Source organism: Zosterops lateralis (assembly GCF_965231275.1).
Source record: "Zosterops lateralis genome assembly, chromosome: 1".
Lineage (NCBI taxonomy): Eukaryota > Metazoa > Chordata > Aves > Passeriformes > Zosteropidae > Zosterops > Zosterops lateralis.
The window spans coordinates 26,871,957-26,887,176 of record NC_139762.1 but is presented as its reverse complement, the minus strand read 5'-3'; the positions used below and the strand labels follow the sequence as shown (position 1 = coordinate 26,887,176).

Sequence of the window (15,220 nt, the reverse complement as noted above, 5' to 3'; positions counted from 1 at the left end):
AAGGAATCTTTCCCAATTTAACTGAAAAAAAACCCCATATACTGCACATGGCAGTTTCATGTTCAACAACCTCATCTTTAATCTAGGGGTAACTGAAAGAGAAAAATAAACAAAACCCATTAAAAACCCCACAACAAGCCAAAGCACCAAGACAAATGAGCCTCACCACGGACAATAAGCCTCACCACTGACAACTCAATGCTCCCAGTTGTGAGATTTCCCTATAGTTTGTAGTTGTTTTCTTATAGACAAAATATCAAACCCATATCCACCTAATCCATGTTCCCCTAACTTTACCTAGACACCCTGGCAAAAACAAGAAGGAAATGAAGAGACTGTATTCATCTGCTGAATGAATTTGAAGTCCCACATTTATCTCAACTGCTGGGAAGAAGAAAGAAACACATTGTACCAATATTATGAGTTAGATCAACTTAAGTTTTTGAATGATTTTCTGTCCATTAAAATTTTTGCCCTATACACAGTTTTCATAGCAAATAACCATGTATAAATTGAAGAAAGAATATACAGAATTAAGGGATTATATCCTGTAGTGTAGATGGGTAACTACAACTGAATGGATAAATCCCTTATATCCTTTAATTTATTTGTCTTGACACAAATCTATTCAACTAATATAGGAGGAAGGAGCAGCTAAAGAAAAACACATCTTTATGGACAAGGCGACAAGCCACCATTCATTTTATAAGGAAAACCCTTACATTTATGTACTATTTCACATTGAGGCCCATGACATGACTGATTTGTAGCACTTCTAAAACACAGAACAAAACCTTCCTGAGTTTGTTTATAATGTCTAATTAAAAATAAAGAAGACAGTGTATCTTTGGAAAAGTAATTTTTCTTCTTCCACTGAAAAAAAAAAGAACAAAAACATTTATTTACGAGAGATAGCGAGGAGTGACTGTAAAATCAGTTCCACCTAACATTTCCTTCCAAGAAAATTAACACTGATTAACATCTGTAGAAGTCTAAATGACTCCAACCAGACAGGCAGTGATTGCATGTACTGATGACTAGGGCTCTCTTTGCAAGGAATGATCATCTAACTATGCTGTAAATTGTTAAAAGAGGGACTTCAACTTGAATTTATCACTTGCCAGAACACAAACTTGTGCTCCTGTAACACGTTTTTCACCTCCTTTTTTTCAGTTAGCTCTACCTGTAAGTCCACTGTATACAGACAAATCAGACTTGGCCTGAAAATATGTTCTCATACCCTGAACTATTTTGTTTGCATCATAAAGCAAAGAAACTTTTAATTCTAAAAGTGATTTAATTACTAGCATGTTCTGGGAAACAAAGTTTACAAACAGCATTTCAAAATCCATACCTTTATACTATATTTTGCTATTTTTACTGTTTTATAAAAAGCAATAGGTATTTTCCTTCCGTATATTTCAACTTTGAATTGCTTTAAGAATGTTATATAGGCCAACAGACTATGGCATTGCTACTAGAGAGTGAACTTCTACATATGGGAGCAAAACTGTCAGAAGCCAGGTGACAAAAGTGATCACCCTACTATAAGAAAGGTTAAAGAATACAATCTCAACTACGTAAAGGCATCATTGTAAACCAGTCATGCCCAAAAAACATCTTCATCTTTTCTAAGAAAAATTTTCTAGAAAAAAAACGGATTTTCTTGTTTAAGCATATTCTACTTCCATCAGTATTTGCAAAAATTAAAATCAGTAGGACCAAACCTCTGAGGAGCACTTTGGAGACCCGGATTGTAGAAAGTGACTATTATACATCAAGTTTGAAGGCAGTTAATATGAAAAACAGGAGTGCAACTCCAACCAATATTTTCTTAGAGGGCTGGCAGCAAACTGCCAGATGCATGTGTGACCTCAAAACAACCTTTTGCCAGATGCCTCTTTAACCTCCTACAATTACATCAACTTCTAAAAAGACTGCTACATTTTACCATTTTCTTCCTTTGGTTATGCAAATTAAGAAGATGTACTTAATAGACGGAATGGCAGTGTTTGGTTCTGTGCATTTTTGTCTCTTAAAGCCCCAAAATAAAGCTGTTTCATACAGCAGCACATAATTCTTTCTAGGCAGCATTAAAACAAGTTAAACAAGAAGTCTTCATCTTCTTTCTTTTATCCTCTCTTGAGTCCATGGTCAAAACCAGGTACTTTTAAAGATAGTTGTAAGTTAAGGCCCAAGACAATATATAGCCAAAGCAAAGAATAAATCCCTTTTGATACTATTTACCATTTTTAAGTAAATTACCTTTTCTTTGATAAAAAGTATGCTATGAATCTTATGTTACAATCAACAGAAGCCAACACAACCATTCACAATATTCAGATTTCAAACTGGCTGGTATGCTAATATTTCGAGAAGGGCATTTTCTGCAAATTTAAAAATAATAAATTCATAGCAGGAAAGCATCATGAGTATGTTCCAGGGGCTCAAGCTCTAGAAAGCAAAGGGAAGAGAAATTAGTGGAATGAAAAGTAAGTAGGTCACGTATACTAAAGTGCTAAATATACTAACATCTGATTTGTGGCTGGGAGAACTGTTTTTAAAATCTAGAGATGTACAAATAAATGAAGAAATAAATGCACAGTCATTTGTCAGCAAAAACATTCTTTCATAATGCATTAAAGAGAAAGATTCCTTCTACTATATAGAATCCAAGAGGGAAAAAAAGCACTTCCTTTAAGAAATATACCTCCTTATACAGCAAAACAATGAATTTCAGTTGTTCTGTAACCCAGATCCTTTAATCTGCATAAGAGATGCTGACTGAGTTCACTCAACCAAATCACTACTGGCTTTCAGAATACAATCAACACATGCTTTTCAACAGTATTAATATAGCATGAAGCTTGTGCTCCTAATTATTCATGTTTTTTGCATTCTGTTTTTTCCCCCTGCTGTAAAATATGCAAATTTACTTCTTTGTGTTATTTAGGTCCCACATGGGCCTCAACAGATCTGTTTGGAACAAATTACAAGCCAACATCTAGATACGTGCTGTCAACATTTCAAGCTTCATTGTTTTTATTATGTTGGAATGTCATTATAGATTTGATATTAGGCTTTAAAAAGCTTTTTATAAATCTCTTGAAAGCCTACAGTCTAATCAAATGGTGCACTGATAATTACCACTACTGCACTTTTGTGTGAAAGGGAGAGAGCAAAGCCCTCCGAGCCCTGAATCCGAGGGAAATCCCCATCTAGCGGCACCACTGAAAACCACAGGTTGTTTTTGTGCAAAATTAGTCCCAAAGAGGATTAGTTTGACTTCATCACTGAATGAAGGGAAGACATCACCTCCTTATGCAACTAAGAACCGGTAACAGGAGAGGACTCTTTCTTCTGAATGCCTCCTCCTCCCTTTTCAATCAACTGTGGCTGCAAAATTCAATGCCCAGATGAGCAACTGTGGTTTTTAAGTATAAAAACCATAAAGCTGCACCTCAGGAAAGAGGTTACTTTAAATACTGTAACTTCTTAGTGTCCATCAAAAGTGTTCACTTAGAGTGGCATAGGCTGATATGCATAAAATATTCTTTAGATAAAAATATTAATAAATATCCCCAAATCTCAGATTACTATAAAGTTAGTATTAAATATTTTAACCTCAAAACCCATAAAGAAACAGTATCTTGGTTATTCAAAAACTATAAGGTTGGAAATAACTACACAAACTTCCTATAAACTATATAACTTCCTGTTATATAAAAAAATAGGTAATGTAAGTCCATTGATGCAGAAAATGAAAGGACATTGAGACACTGCTTTTTTCTAACTGGCACAATGCCTTGTACATTTCTTTAATGTAAGAGTATATTTTAAAACACTGCAGCAGCCCAACCTTCCTTACTAGCACCACTAAAAGCTCCTTAAATATTAATGAAAAAGCAATGTAGACATTTTCAGGGACTTATTACACATTACTACTAACTCCTAGAAAACAAACAACAGCAGTAACACCAAGACTTTACAAATCTCTTGATGCATTTAATCTTTGAGGTGTGTATGCAGAGGGAAGAAAGCAAGAAAGTATTTGATTTGCAACAATGAACTAGTATGGGGGTAGTCCTTTGTTTCAGGAGCATCAGTATATTGAATTTCCCTTTCATAAGAGATTCACTTCAGAAGATTTATAAATATATACATTTCTCTCAGATGCAAACATTTAAGAAGCTCTTAAAAACAGAAGTAGAGATCTATTCTACTAAGATCAATATGGAAACAGTAAGGATCCTATTGTAAGGCCTTTTTATATGTTGGGCAACAGTGAGGATGTCCCTTAATTCAAATATGCACTTTATTCAAAGTACTCCAAAAAACTATCTGCATGCTGAATAAATTCTTGGCAAAACAGAAACTGCAATTTGGAGAAGAACAAGTATATGTAAAATTGTTCTTTGGAAAAACAGCCCAGATTTTCAGAACCAAATGCTGACTTGGGTTGATTGTTTTACTTTTTTGTATCTTCAGTACAGAAGATTTCCCATTTGTTAAGGATATTCTTCTGCAATATAACTGCAGTTGACAAAGGGAAGCTTTCATCTGGACATAAATCATATTTTTCACAGTTTCACAGACGAGTGAGGATACTCCTGCCTACAGATGAGGATGATCCCATAAGAAGGAATTATAATACTGATTTAACTCAACAATATAGATACTGAATACATCAGAGGAAGGTTTGAAATAAGAAGCTCGTTTGAAATAAGCCAAAGTTCAAATGCCTTGCTGAGATTAATGTAAAAGAGTAAGTCATACCTGCCCACCAAAATTTTAAGATAAGAATATCTGCTATCATCCACCATAATTTATGAGACTCCTGTGTATTCTTTTTGCAGCCCATTATGTTCCTGACTTTGTCACAGCAGGTTGTAATGATGACATCAAAAACATCTTTTATCACAAAAAGTTCCTAAAATTTCTACCTGTCAACAGGTATTAGTACCAGTTCTTTTCTATATTTTTAATAAGGAAGAAATTATTGCCTTTTACTGTATTTCATCTCACAGGATGAAAAACAGTAGTTCCCACCTCCTTCTCTGTGATATTTTAGATGCTGATGCAAGCCTGAACACATTTGCTCTGTAGAGTTTCTTCTCCTCAGACATCATCATTGAAACAGAACGGATACTAGTTAATTGAACAAATCCAAGACTCATTTAAATACCACAGATCCTTCTATTTATTTGGAAGAGATTTTGAAACACTTAATTTCTCATGTCTATGGCAATTTTCTATTGAGAGGAAATTTGCTAGGCAAAAATCATTCTTATTCCAATAGTGATAAATACTAACAAATAAGCGTTAATCTAAAATTTGCTCATAAATTCTAGATGGCCTTCCTAGATGGGCATAGGAAAGCACGGTAGGAAGAATGGAGGTTCACAGTCCAAAACTGTATATTCAGTACAAAATTCCTGACAGATTTTATTTTCATGGCCACAGCCTCCCTGAGGCTGTGACAGTCACTCTACTCTGATGAGAATCCTGTGCCTATTCATTTTTCCTATGTATTTGTTGAAAAGCTTTATAATGAAATTGCTGAATCTCTTCAGGTTGAAAACAACCTTCAGGTGACACTTCAGTGCTCCCTGTAAGTACCAAGGTCTTATTAAGAGGTCTGCTCCTGAGGCTGACAGTAGAGCTCTGAAATGACAGCCATTGACCAGTATTGAAAACCCATGTTAATTTACACCTTTAAAAATGAAAGAGAAAGCTGTTATAAGTTCAGGGAAGAAACAGAAGTTAAATATGTTCAAAAATCAAGTTTTCCAGCACCTGCAACTGAGCTGCTTCTCCACACCATTTGCTCCACTCCAATACACAACATAAAAATATCCCTGAGAGAAAACCAAACAAAACACAACAACTCTTAAATCCATGGAATGGATTTCCCTTTAAATCACAAGTCAAAAGTAAACAAAGCCTTGAATTCAGGCATGGTCAAAGGATCAGATCAAGAGTTCTTCAGAGAACTGTGCTACCTCCAGACACAGTGAGAGACGACACAACCCTCCTGGCTGTCCAGCCCTGAGCACACCACCAGGCTCAGCAGCCCCTTGCCAGCACCAGGGCTTTGGCTCTGTGCCCATGGCCAGCACAGACATGGCACAGCTTCAGCACTTCCATGAGGGCCAGGCAAAGAGCTGTGAGAGAAGCCTCATTTCTTGGTCCTTGCCAAAAGCACCCTGCAGGGCTGCCTGGGAACCTGGGTGACCACAATCCTCTGACCTGACTTCCTGGCCTGGCCTCAGATGTGCCTAATTCCTGCAGACATGTCCAGCACTCACGGTCTCAGCTGGCCCTGGTCACTGTCCCCAGAGCTGTGCTGTCCCCATTCAGGGAGTGTGGGACTGCCCTGCTCCTCAGCGAGGTCTCTGCCCGAGCCCCTGCGCTCTCAGCACCCTCGTTCACCTGCCTGGTGGAGCCGCCAGCATTTGCTGCTCCCTCGCTCTGGTTTACTGCAATTTTATCTGGAAAAGTAACAAGATCCTGCACATCAGGCTCTTAAACTAAATCTGAAAACAAAATTAACTTCTCTCGGTCCTTTTGAAAGAGGACGCAAAGAACAATACTATAATTGATTTTAGATATTTATATTATTTTTTTAATGATGAGGGTGATGAGACTGGAATAGGCTGCCCAGAAAAGTAACGTTCCAAGTCAGGCTGCCTTTGTCAGAGTTCTGCCAAAGTCAGAGCTTTGAACAACAAGATTTATTGAAAGATGTTCATGCCCATGGAGGCAGGTTGGACTAAATGATCTGCCTTCCAAGCCAAAACATTCTGTGATTCCATGATCTTCCAGTTGCTTCAAGCAAAAACACTCACCATCCACCCCAGTTGCACCATCAGCACCATGGGGATTTTCCAGTGTTTCTGACTATCTTGCCAAACACATATGGGAAGCAGCATTGCTGTCTCCATTTTTCAGTTCCTGATTTTAGACTGAGATTAGGACTACAAGACACTTGGATCTTCGAGACTGATGGGAAATTTTTAGCTGCATGCCAAACCAAAATGCTAGCATTAAACCTGTATTTTTCTCTACGGCTAGCAACAGTAGAAATGAATGGTAGGTTGGAATTTATTTTATATTATGAAAACCACAAAACATGAGAAACTCCTAAACAACTACTACTCTCCAAGAATCCCAAGCTAACTGAAAATTACTTGTTTTCTTAAATCTGGCTTTCAGAATGTTAACATTAAAAACAATTGTGATGATCAGGAAAGCCTCCGAAACATTTTTTCTATTTCTGCATTTGATTCACTCAATCAAAACCAACTGCATGTGTTATGCCTATTTCATAAGCCTCTTTTCCCTTTTAAGTGTAATAGTTCTGCTTGCTACAGAACAAGCACCATTTTTACAGCTTCATGAAGAGATGAGATGATTAGTATCCAGAAAATAAGTGAACTGGTAGTTAGACATAAAAATGTTTTTGTCTCTGGTAGGAAATGATATTTTATATTTATTTTGTAGGGAAGGAATTACAAGTTATTTTTGCTTGACTCCCACACATGCAATATTTACCTCAAAAGCTAAAAATAAGAGAATTTCTTTCAGCTGCTAGGCTGCAAAGTTGATTTTCTTGATTCTGCTGTTTTTATGAGTCACCTTTCTAGTCAGACATTGAATTCCCAAATGCATTGATACTTTACAAGGAAAGGTAGATTTCAAATATAGTAATTTATAAAAGGACTTGGAGAAGTTTTGATAAGAAAAGAAAAAAATCATCCTCAGGATTTGACAGAGAAATAGCTGTGATGGAGCTTTCTCAGTAAAGCACTGAATTTTCTTCTCAAATATCTCTCCTTTTCAAATATCAACCAATACAAAAGAATTCCTCCCATGTCCACAGGATATTGGTGAACTAGACTTTTTTTTAATGCCCTGAATGAAAGACTGGGTTTAAGAACCAACTTAAAATGTAAGAAATTAAATTTCACTCCCTCCAAGTGTTCACTGCCTACAGTAGTATCCACACTAATGATCCTAGAAATCTGCTACGGAGATGTGTTAAAGATATTTACTATTGGATTTCCAGAATATTTTACACCAGTTTAGAAAAGCTTCAGAACATTCCATCTGAGTAACAAAATAATAAGTAACAGAATGGTTATGTGTTGCGGTTTGGGCTTTTTTTTCCCACTGCCACTATTCCTAGACAAAAAAAAATCTCTTCCAGATAAATATCTACTCAAGTCCTGACCCATAATTTTGCAACTACATTTGTCTTGCAAGCCAGTGATATGCTTCACTGATAAGGCTGATGGCAGCTCTTCTGCCCAGTTCTAGTGACCATTTCATTGCAGACAGCTAAATTAACTGCTGAGAAAAAAAAAATTAAAAAGAGAAGACTCAAATAAAATTGATCATTCTTAAGTTTATACTTAACAGATTAATTTTATGTGAATTTATGTGAACAAAGTTTAAATAGTCTCTGACAGCATTTCAGGGAAAAAGAATAAAGCTAAACTGAATGCAAAATCAGGACCAGCAACTGTGGGACATAGCAACATTTGGGTGCAGAATTCTGCCTATTACAGAAACTGAAATGCTAAATGGTCTCCAGACTTTTTGAGGATGATGGTGTCTCCTTTGACCCTTCCACAGTGCAAATGCTGGAGTGACTTCATGTAGCCATCAAAACTGCTGCAGGTGAACAAAATCTAGTGGAAGGCAGCCATTAAGCATGACAACACAGACACAGATGTGAAACAGATTTGTTTTAATGGAGAACTTTTGCCAAAGACCTAAGTTTTCAGAAAGGGTTCCAATAGTCTCTCCTACTATTACACTTCAATATTCTAGAAGCTTTTGTGACTTGAAAATGCTCAAGAAGAAATAACACTTAAACAGAGAAACACTGTAAGATTCCTGATAAGAATGAGTCAGCAAATCAGAGCGGCAGAAGCTGAATATTGATAACAGATTCACAAGGAGGAAAACAAATTGTCAAAAGAGAAAAAAAATAAAAGGATCAGTTTCAACATAACAGCAATTTTTTTTTATTTTCTGCACACTTAAGCCAACCTGCAAAACTGTGAAAGAGCTCCAAATTTAGCCAATTCACAGGTGTGTGTATTTCAGATTAGTTTTTGAACAACAAGAAGACTAAAACCCTAAACTGCTTAATTTTTATCAAACAAAGAGTCAGGTTCTGAGACAGAGCACCTACATTCACCATGACCAGAAATACATAGGCACTTCTTGGCTTCTAATACAAAAAGTCTGGGGGTAAAATGAAAAGGAAGGAACCTGAATAAAAGGCAGTCCTTTAAAAACTGCAGTAAGATATTCCCTTCCTACAATTCCAGTCATAAAGGTAGAAGTCTGAACTTTGACCTTTTCTGTTTTGTAAGGGTGTAACTTCTCCCCACTCAGAGCATGAAAGGAAAACAAGAAACTACATTTTCAGTGCTCCTGAATATGAGTTCAAACCTGTGTAAATAAAACTTCAGCTATTTAGTCCAAATAAGCAGACTAGGAAAATTAACTTTGTCAGGAAAGTAAGAATACTGAACAATTTTTATCATGGCTTCTCTTAACATTTCATTTAGTCTAAGCATCTCAAAGAAACTTCAAGATCAAAATTTCAAAGATGAAAGAATCACTTTATACAGAAGCACCACTCACCCACAATAACAAATCCATCTGCTTCTCTCTCTGGAGCTGTAACCTTCTTTGAATCTTGACTTTTTCGGAAGAAGCTGAACATAGTCTTTCTGTGTTCTTTTTGTCTTCTAAGGTGTTATCTAAAATGAAGACAAAACATGTCAAATAAACATATGATAACAGAACTTATTGTAAGTTCACATAACAGACCATAGGTATGTAGTAAGGCCACATACCTAATCTTTATTACCCAATTTGAAATATCAGGCATTTGTGTGTCAGACATTACCTGCTCATGTAGCAATTTACTTCAACAGGCAAGAGAAGAGTGAAGTACAAAAGGCTTTTATACAAAGTTACCAATGGAGTAGAATCAAAAAACCAAAACAACAACAAAAACCCCAACAGACAAAATTTCAACTTTCTCAATGAAAATTAAAGACGGAAACTCCTTTCAGCATTTATCCAGCAAGTTTTCATAATTTTCTGCTACTTCATATTGTTATTAGACAAGCTTTCTCATCAGACAGTGGTAACTATTTTCAGTTTCCCAGTTTGCAGTCTTAAAGATAGCCTAACAGTTGAGTATATTTGATTAACAGTTACCAATAATTTCCCTAAAAGAAAAAGCAGCAAAATCATCTGTAGCAATTTTTTTGCAACAATAATTCTTCGAAAGAATCTTCCAAGATAGCTAAGAACTCCATTGCTAGAACAAAACATTGAAACAACTGAGATAAAAACATGGACTGCAAAAGAAAATGCTCAGTATCCCCTCCTCAGGACTGGAAGATTACATTGAAGAAATTCTGAGTAGCTTAAATAGGACAAAAAAAGCCATGAAGGGACCCATGAGGGTCCCTCTAAGGCTGAATTTGGACCCCTGGACACTAAACTATGGAGCAGCCTGTGGTCTGGCTGAAACACATTCTATCCTGGACACAAAGAGGAAGGCTTAAGTAAAGGCATGCAAAGATCTCCCCTACTAAAATACCCATATAAAATTGGGAAAAGTGGAATAATGTTATTTCAGCTTTGAGGCAGAGTTTGAGGAGCAGAATCCTGATTTTTTTTGCAGACATCAACATGTTAAGGAGAAGGGACTGACAAACCAACAGCAACATCTAATATACACCTCCAACAGAGGAAAGGACTCCAGGGTAAAGAATTAAAGAGGTATACAGGGTCAAGTTTCAGTAACATTATTTCACACTAAATTTAACAAAGAAAAAATATTAGAATGTGGGAAAGAGTGAAGAGTGGTACTGTGAAATGCGCAGATTAAAAAAAATTAAAATATTTTTAAAAAATTAAAATCCTGGATTAACTATTTGCTGGAATTCTTCATTCCCCACCCAAATATTCATGATACAATAAACAAGACGGTTTTTTGCCCTGGCCAGGAACCTGTGGCAACTCAGTACTGACTATTCATATAAACTGCCCAAAATTCTGCTGTTACAAGTGATCACACACTGCAGAAAGTCCGGTGTGAAGTGCAAGCACTGGCTTGGAACAGTGTATAAATAGATCTTGGCAAAAGCAGCAATTATACAAACTGTGGCCTGATACCTGAGACTTGAAGACTGAATACCCCACAGCCTGGCCAGCTACTGCTTGCTTATGCTGACACAGTACAACTTCTAGCCACCAAATAAACTACATTAATGGGCACAAGAACAGAACAAACCATTCTGTGATCCAATCCCAGGAATACAGTTATTTTAAAAAAATGTTAGTTAACAGCACTTTATTCCTTTTTGCTTGTTTTCCTACCTTAGCAAGAGAAATACTGATATTTCCAGTTCCATGGAGATTACACAGTAGAAACTCCTAATTATCTCATTTATTCCTTACCTCCCCCCACACCCAGGCTCAACACATGGCGCCAGCAGCATATTCCTTTTTCAGCCCTCAGGGAATCAGTCTTCTCCTGCTACCAATTAGGGTTGTCAGTCCCATAGCTCAAGTGGTAAAAACCTGTGCTGTAATGCTCAAGAGTCAGGTTTCTGCTCCAATGATGTATGAAGGAGAGGCAGTTGTGGAACAGTTTAAAATGCAATTTTACCTTCATCCTAAGTGTGCAACAACAAGAAGCAAAATCAACTTGATGTGCAAAATCTTAAAAGATAGCTTTGGTAAAGGCTCAGATTCCAGTCAGTCACTTGAGGTGCCATAGCTGCAGTTGCTCCAATCACACTTTTTTCTCTTTTGATCTGCATTATTGTACAGTTTTCAGCTCTATCACATAATGTCCCCCCCTTCCCTTCTTTCTCACACAAAGAAAAGCATCTTAATCAGTATATACACGGCACAAAAGACTTGTATAGGGAACCGTGCACTTTTAGTTTTTTAAATCCTGCACACTTAACATACCTAAACTTCACTGCTTAAAAGACAACAGGCATTTAAATTCAGAGTAGATTAGAAATCAGGACAATTTGATCTAGCTAAATTAATGTTACAAGCACTTTCACATACTAGATTTTTTACTTTTGTTGACAGTATCCCATATTTTTCTAAAACCCATAAGAATTCATCTTATCCACATACGTAAGTGTTGATTGTTATTTTGGATTTTTCTGTTTTTGAAGTAGCTAAATTCCACTGCCAGCAGTAATTCTCGAACAGAAAACAAAACAAAAAACCAAAATCAAACCAAATCAAAACCCACATATAGGTTTGCTTGAAGCAGAAAAGCAAACAAAATTAACAAAAGTACATCTCAGCTCAGGCCTCGAGTCCTTATGGTGTTAAAATCACCAGCCCAGCCCTGAGAAAATAGTACCTGCCGTATTTTGTGACTGTGAATGTGGGGAGGTGGTATAAAAACTGCATACTAAAAAGACTAACATGTTTAGTGTTTCCATCTCTAGGACCCTCTTAGAAACAAAAGTCATGCTAGTAGATCTCAGGTCTTTGTAAGGTATGCAAAAGGAAGAGTTCAACAACTACTACTTTCAGCATTTCGGTAGCTTTGTTGAACACGCTATTAAGTATTAACTAAAAAACAAAGGATCACTAAAAAAAAAAAGAGGGGGGCACAGAAACAAAAACTAGAGCTATATACAGTATAGCATGGGTAAGGGAAAGACTGTAGGCAGGCAATGCATTTGTGATGCTCTTTTAAGAATCCTATTAACTGTGCTACTTCAAAAGTAAACATAAATCTCCCCAGCAACGGGAAATGCAACCACTAAATTTCCTGAATCACATGTTAAAAACAGAACAAAGCCCCTATCCAACAAAGAAACACAGAGCTGAATGGAAACACTCGTGCTCTTGAAGATAAGGACACAGTTTAAGCACTTGCAGAATCAGGCTGCAGTTTTACTACTTGTAGATAAGATGAGGTTTCAGGTAATGAAAGTTCAGAACAACCGGTTTCATACAAGTTTCATTTCAGAGCAAAAATTAAATTTGAAGTTTTGGGACCTGGATGTATGGTCACACAGACTTGAGAAAAAAAGCACTTAGTTGTGGGTTTTTTTTAAAGCTGTCAGCACAAAATTACAGAAAATACACCCACCATTCAGAGATAGTACCACATTCCTGCAGTCATTTCTCCTATATAGCATAGCACTTTTCCCTTCCAGATGGGATTAATTTTATTTCTATAGGAGACCTGAAATTGAATTCACTGCCTAAAGATAAAAATCTCCCTTGGTAGGAATATGCAATTCCCTTCCTCCTCATGTTTCTCTCTCACCAAAAAAAAAAAAAAAAAAAAAAAAAAGTGAACACAATCGCTGATAGTTAAGAATAATGCTTTTGGCATGGCTTCAGTCATTAGCAAATAATAAGCTCTGAGCTACAGCAATTCTGTGAGGCTGCAAAAAATATTTTGTCTTTCTGTGAGGCTCTGAGAACATACGTGGCACTGGACAAAGATGAGTTACAGAGCTGCACAAAGGGGTTAATTTATTCCTCCTGCATTTTGTCAGTCTCTTTTGACAAGAACTATAGGTGACCTTTGAGCCAAACCAATATGTTAAATCCAATAAATTTTTTTTCTGTACAACAAAGATTTTAGTATATTTACCATTAGTTTTCAGCCTTTTCTGAATGTTCACAGTACTTGAGGAAAATCATAATTTAATGTAGAAAACACCAAAGATGCAGACTAAGATGAAGAGACAATGCCCAGTAATACAGCAAAGCAGAATTGTAGTGGCACTGCCAGTAATTACATAAATGATGAAATGAGGACAGAAGAAGACACAAAACTGACCTTAAAGAAAGAACTGGAATAGTTTCACAGCTAGCAGCTTAAGATATACAATCTATGGAAAAAGAAAACAGAGAGCATCAGAGTAGTTCTCACTTCCATACTACCATCTGCTGTGATTCACCAATAAAGCAGCAATCAGAAAAAGAGCAAGATGTTTACAGCCCTGTGCAATCCTTCTTATTATGAAAACAACGAATTTAAGAGTCAAGAATAAGCATGTTTAAAATATTTCTCTGTGACACCAAAAGAACAGTTTAAAAGCTTTTGGCCTAGCCTAAGTTACTACGTGAAGAAGGAAAAAAAAAGGCATATAATTTCTTTTCTCTGGCATTAACATTAGTCATGGTTCTTTAGTTTGTATTTCTTGAAAACAGAAGAATGGAAACTATCCCAAATTTAAAAAAAAAAAATATGGATATATGTATAATGTAACATTAACAAAGTTTTTTTCTGTATTACCTAAAATGTTAGTATTTATTTTTAATGTTTTTTATAAAATTTAATAAAAGCAGAAATACAAGAACTATACAACCCAAATTACCACAGTATAAAAACACTTGAAGAGGCTGAATCATAAAAAATCAGCCACAACCAAGTCAGACAATAAAAGCACAGGTGACATAAACAAAGCCAGGAGTGAAATAGCAGCACTTAAACTGATGTAAACATTCAAAACCCTGAAGACAGGAAATGCAAAAAGAGAAAGGTAGGTGTTAATAAAATACAATACTCGACAGGCTGAAGCCTACTGTCTTCCCCTCCAACAATTTTCTTTTGAATGCAAGCCTTCAACAGCTGCTAAGTGTGATAAAGACATGCATTTGTAAGAACTTGTACAAAATGTTTTTCTAGCCGCTGACCCCTCAAACTCTTCAGCCCTGGAAGGGCCACTGTGCAGCAGCCGGCTGCACCTTGCTCCAGCAGCCACAGTGATTTACAGTCTCCCTGCAAATCTCTGAAGATATGCTATGGAGATGAGGATATTCTCTTGCAAATAAAATACTGAACAGGCGAATGCCACGGTGACACTGAGGGGATGACAAGCAGCTAAATCTCATATGGGATTTAACTCCAGTGCACTCCCTGGTCACATGCTGGTTCTGCACAGTGCCTGGCAGGAGCTTGTTTCCTTGGCAAGCTGACACAAGCTACTGCTGTATAACAACACTACCCCAGCCAACTAACAAAAACCACTTGGTACTGGTTAGCAAGGTGGACTGGCCCGTAGCTGGATAGAAGAGACAGTCGGCACATGGGCGTTTTTGCTATTGCCCTTTTAAACCAGAGCAGAGTTAGATTTTCCCAAGTATTTCCTGAAACTCCACTCCTAGAAAAGAAAAGGAAATCACA

At 36.7% G+C, this 15,220-nt stretch overlaps 1 protein-coding gene across 5 annotated transcripts in view; it reads right to left on the bottom strand.

Moving 5' to 3' along the window:
- UMAD1 (UBAP1-MVB12-associated (UMA) domain containing 1) overlaps positions 1 to 15,220 on the bottom strand; it is a 77,927-nt gene that overhangs the window by 61,109 nt on the left and 1,598 nt on the right. For 3 of the 5 annotated variants that reach the window (XM_083871933.1, XM_083871936.1, XM_083871935.1), the window contains exons 2-3: positions 13,871 to 13,922; positions 9,661 to 9,779 (exon numbers count right to left, since the gene is read on the bottom strand). In XM_083871933.1, the coding sequence (XP_083728059.1) occupies positions 9,661 to 9,742 (82 nt within the window). In that variant the 5' untranslated portion in view covers positions 9,743 to 9,779; positions 13,871 to 13,922. The remainder of the gene's footprint in view (positions 1 to 9,660; positions 9,780 to 13,870; positions 13,923 to 15,220) is intronic. The other 2 variants (XM_083871934.1, XM_083871937.1) reach the window with 1 other exon arrangement.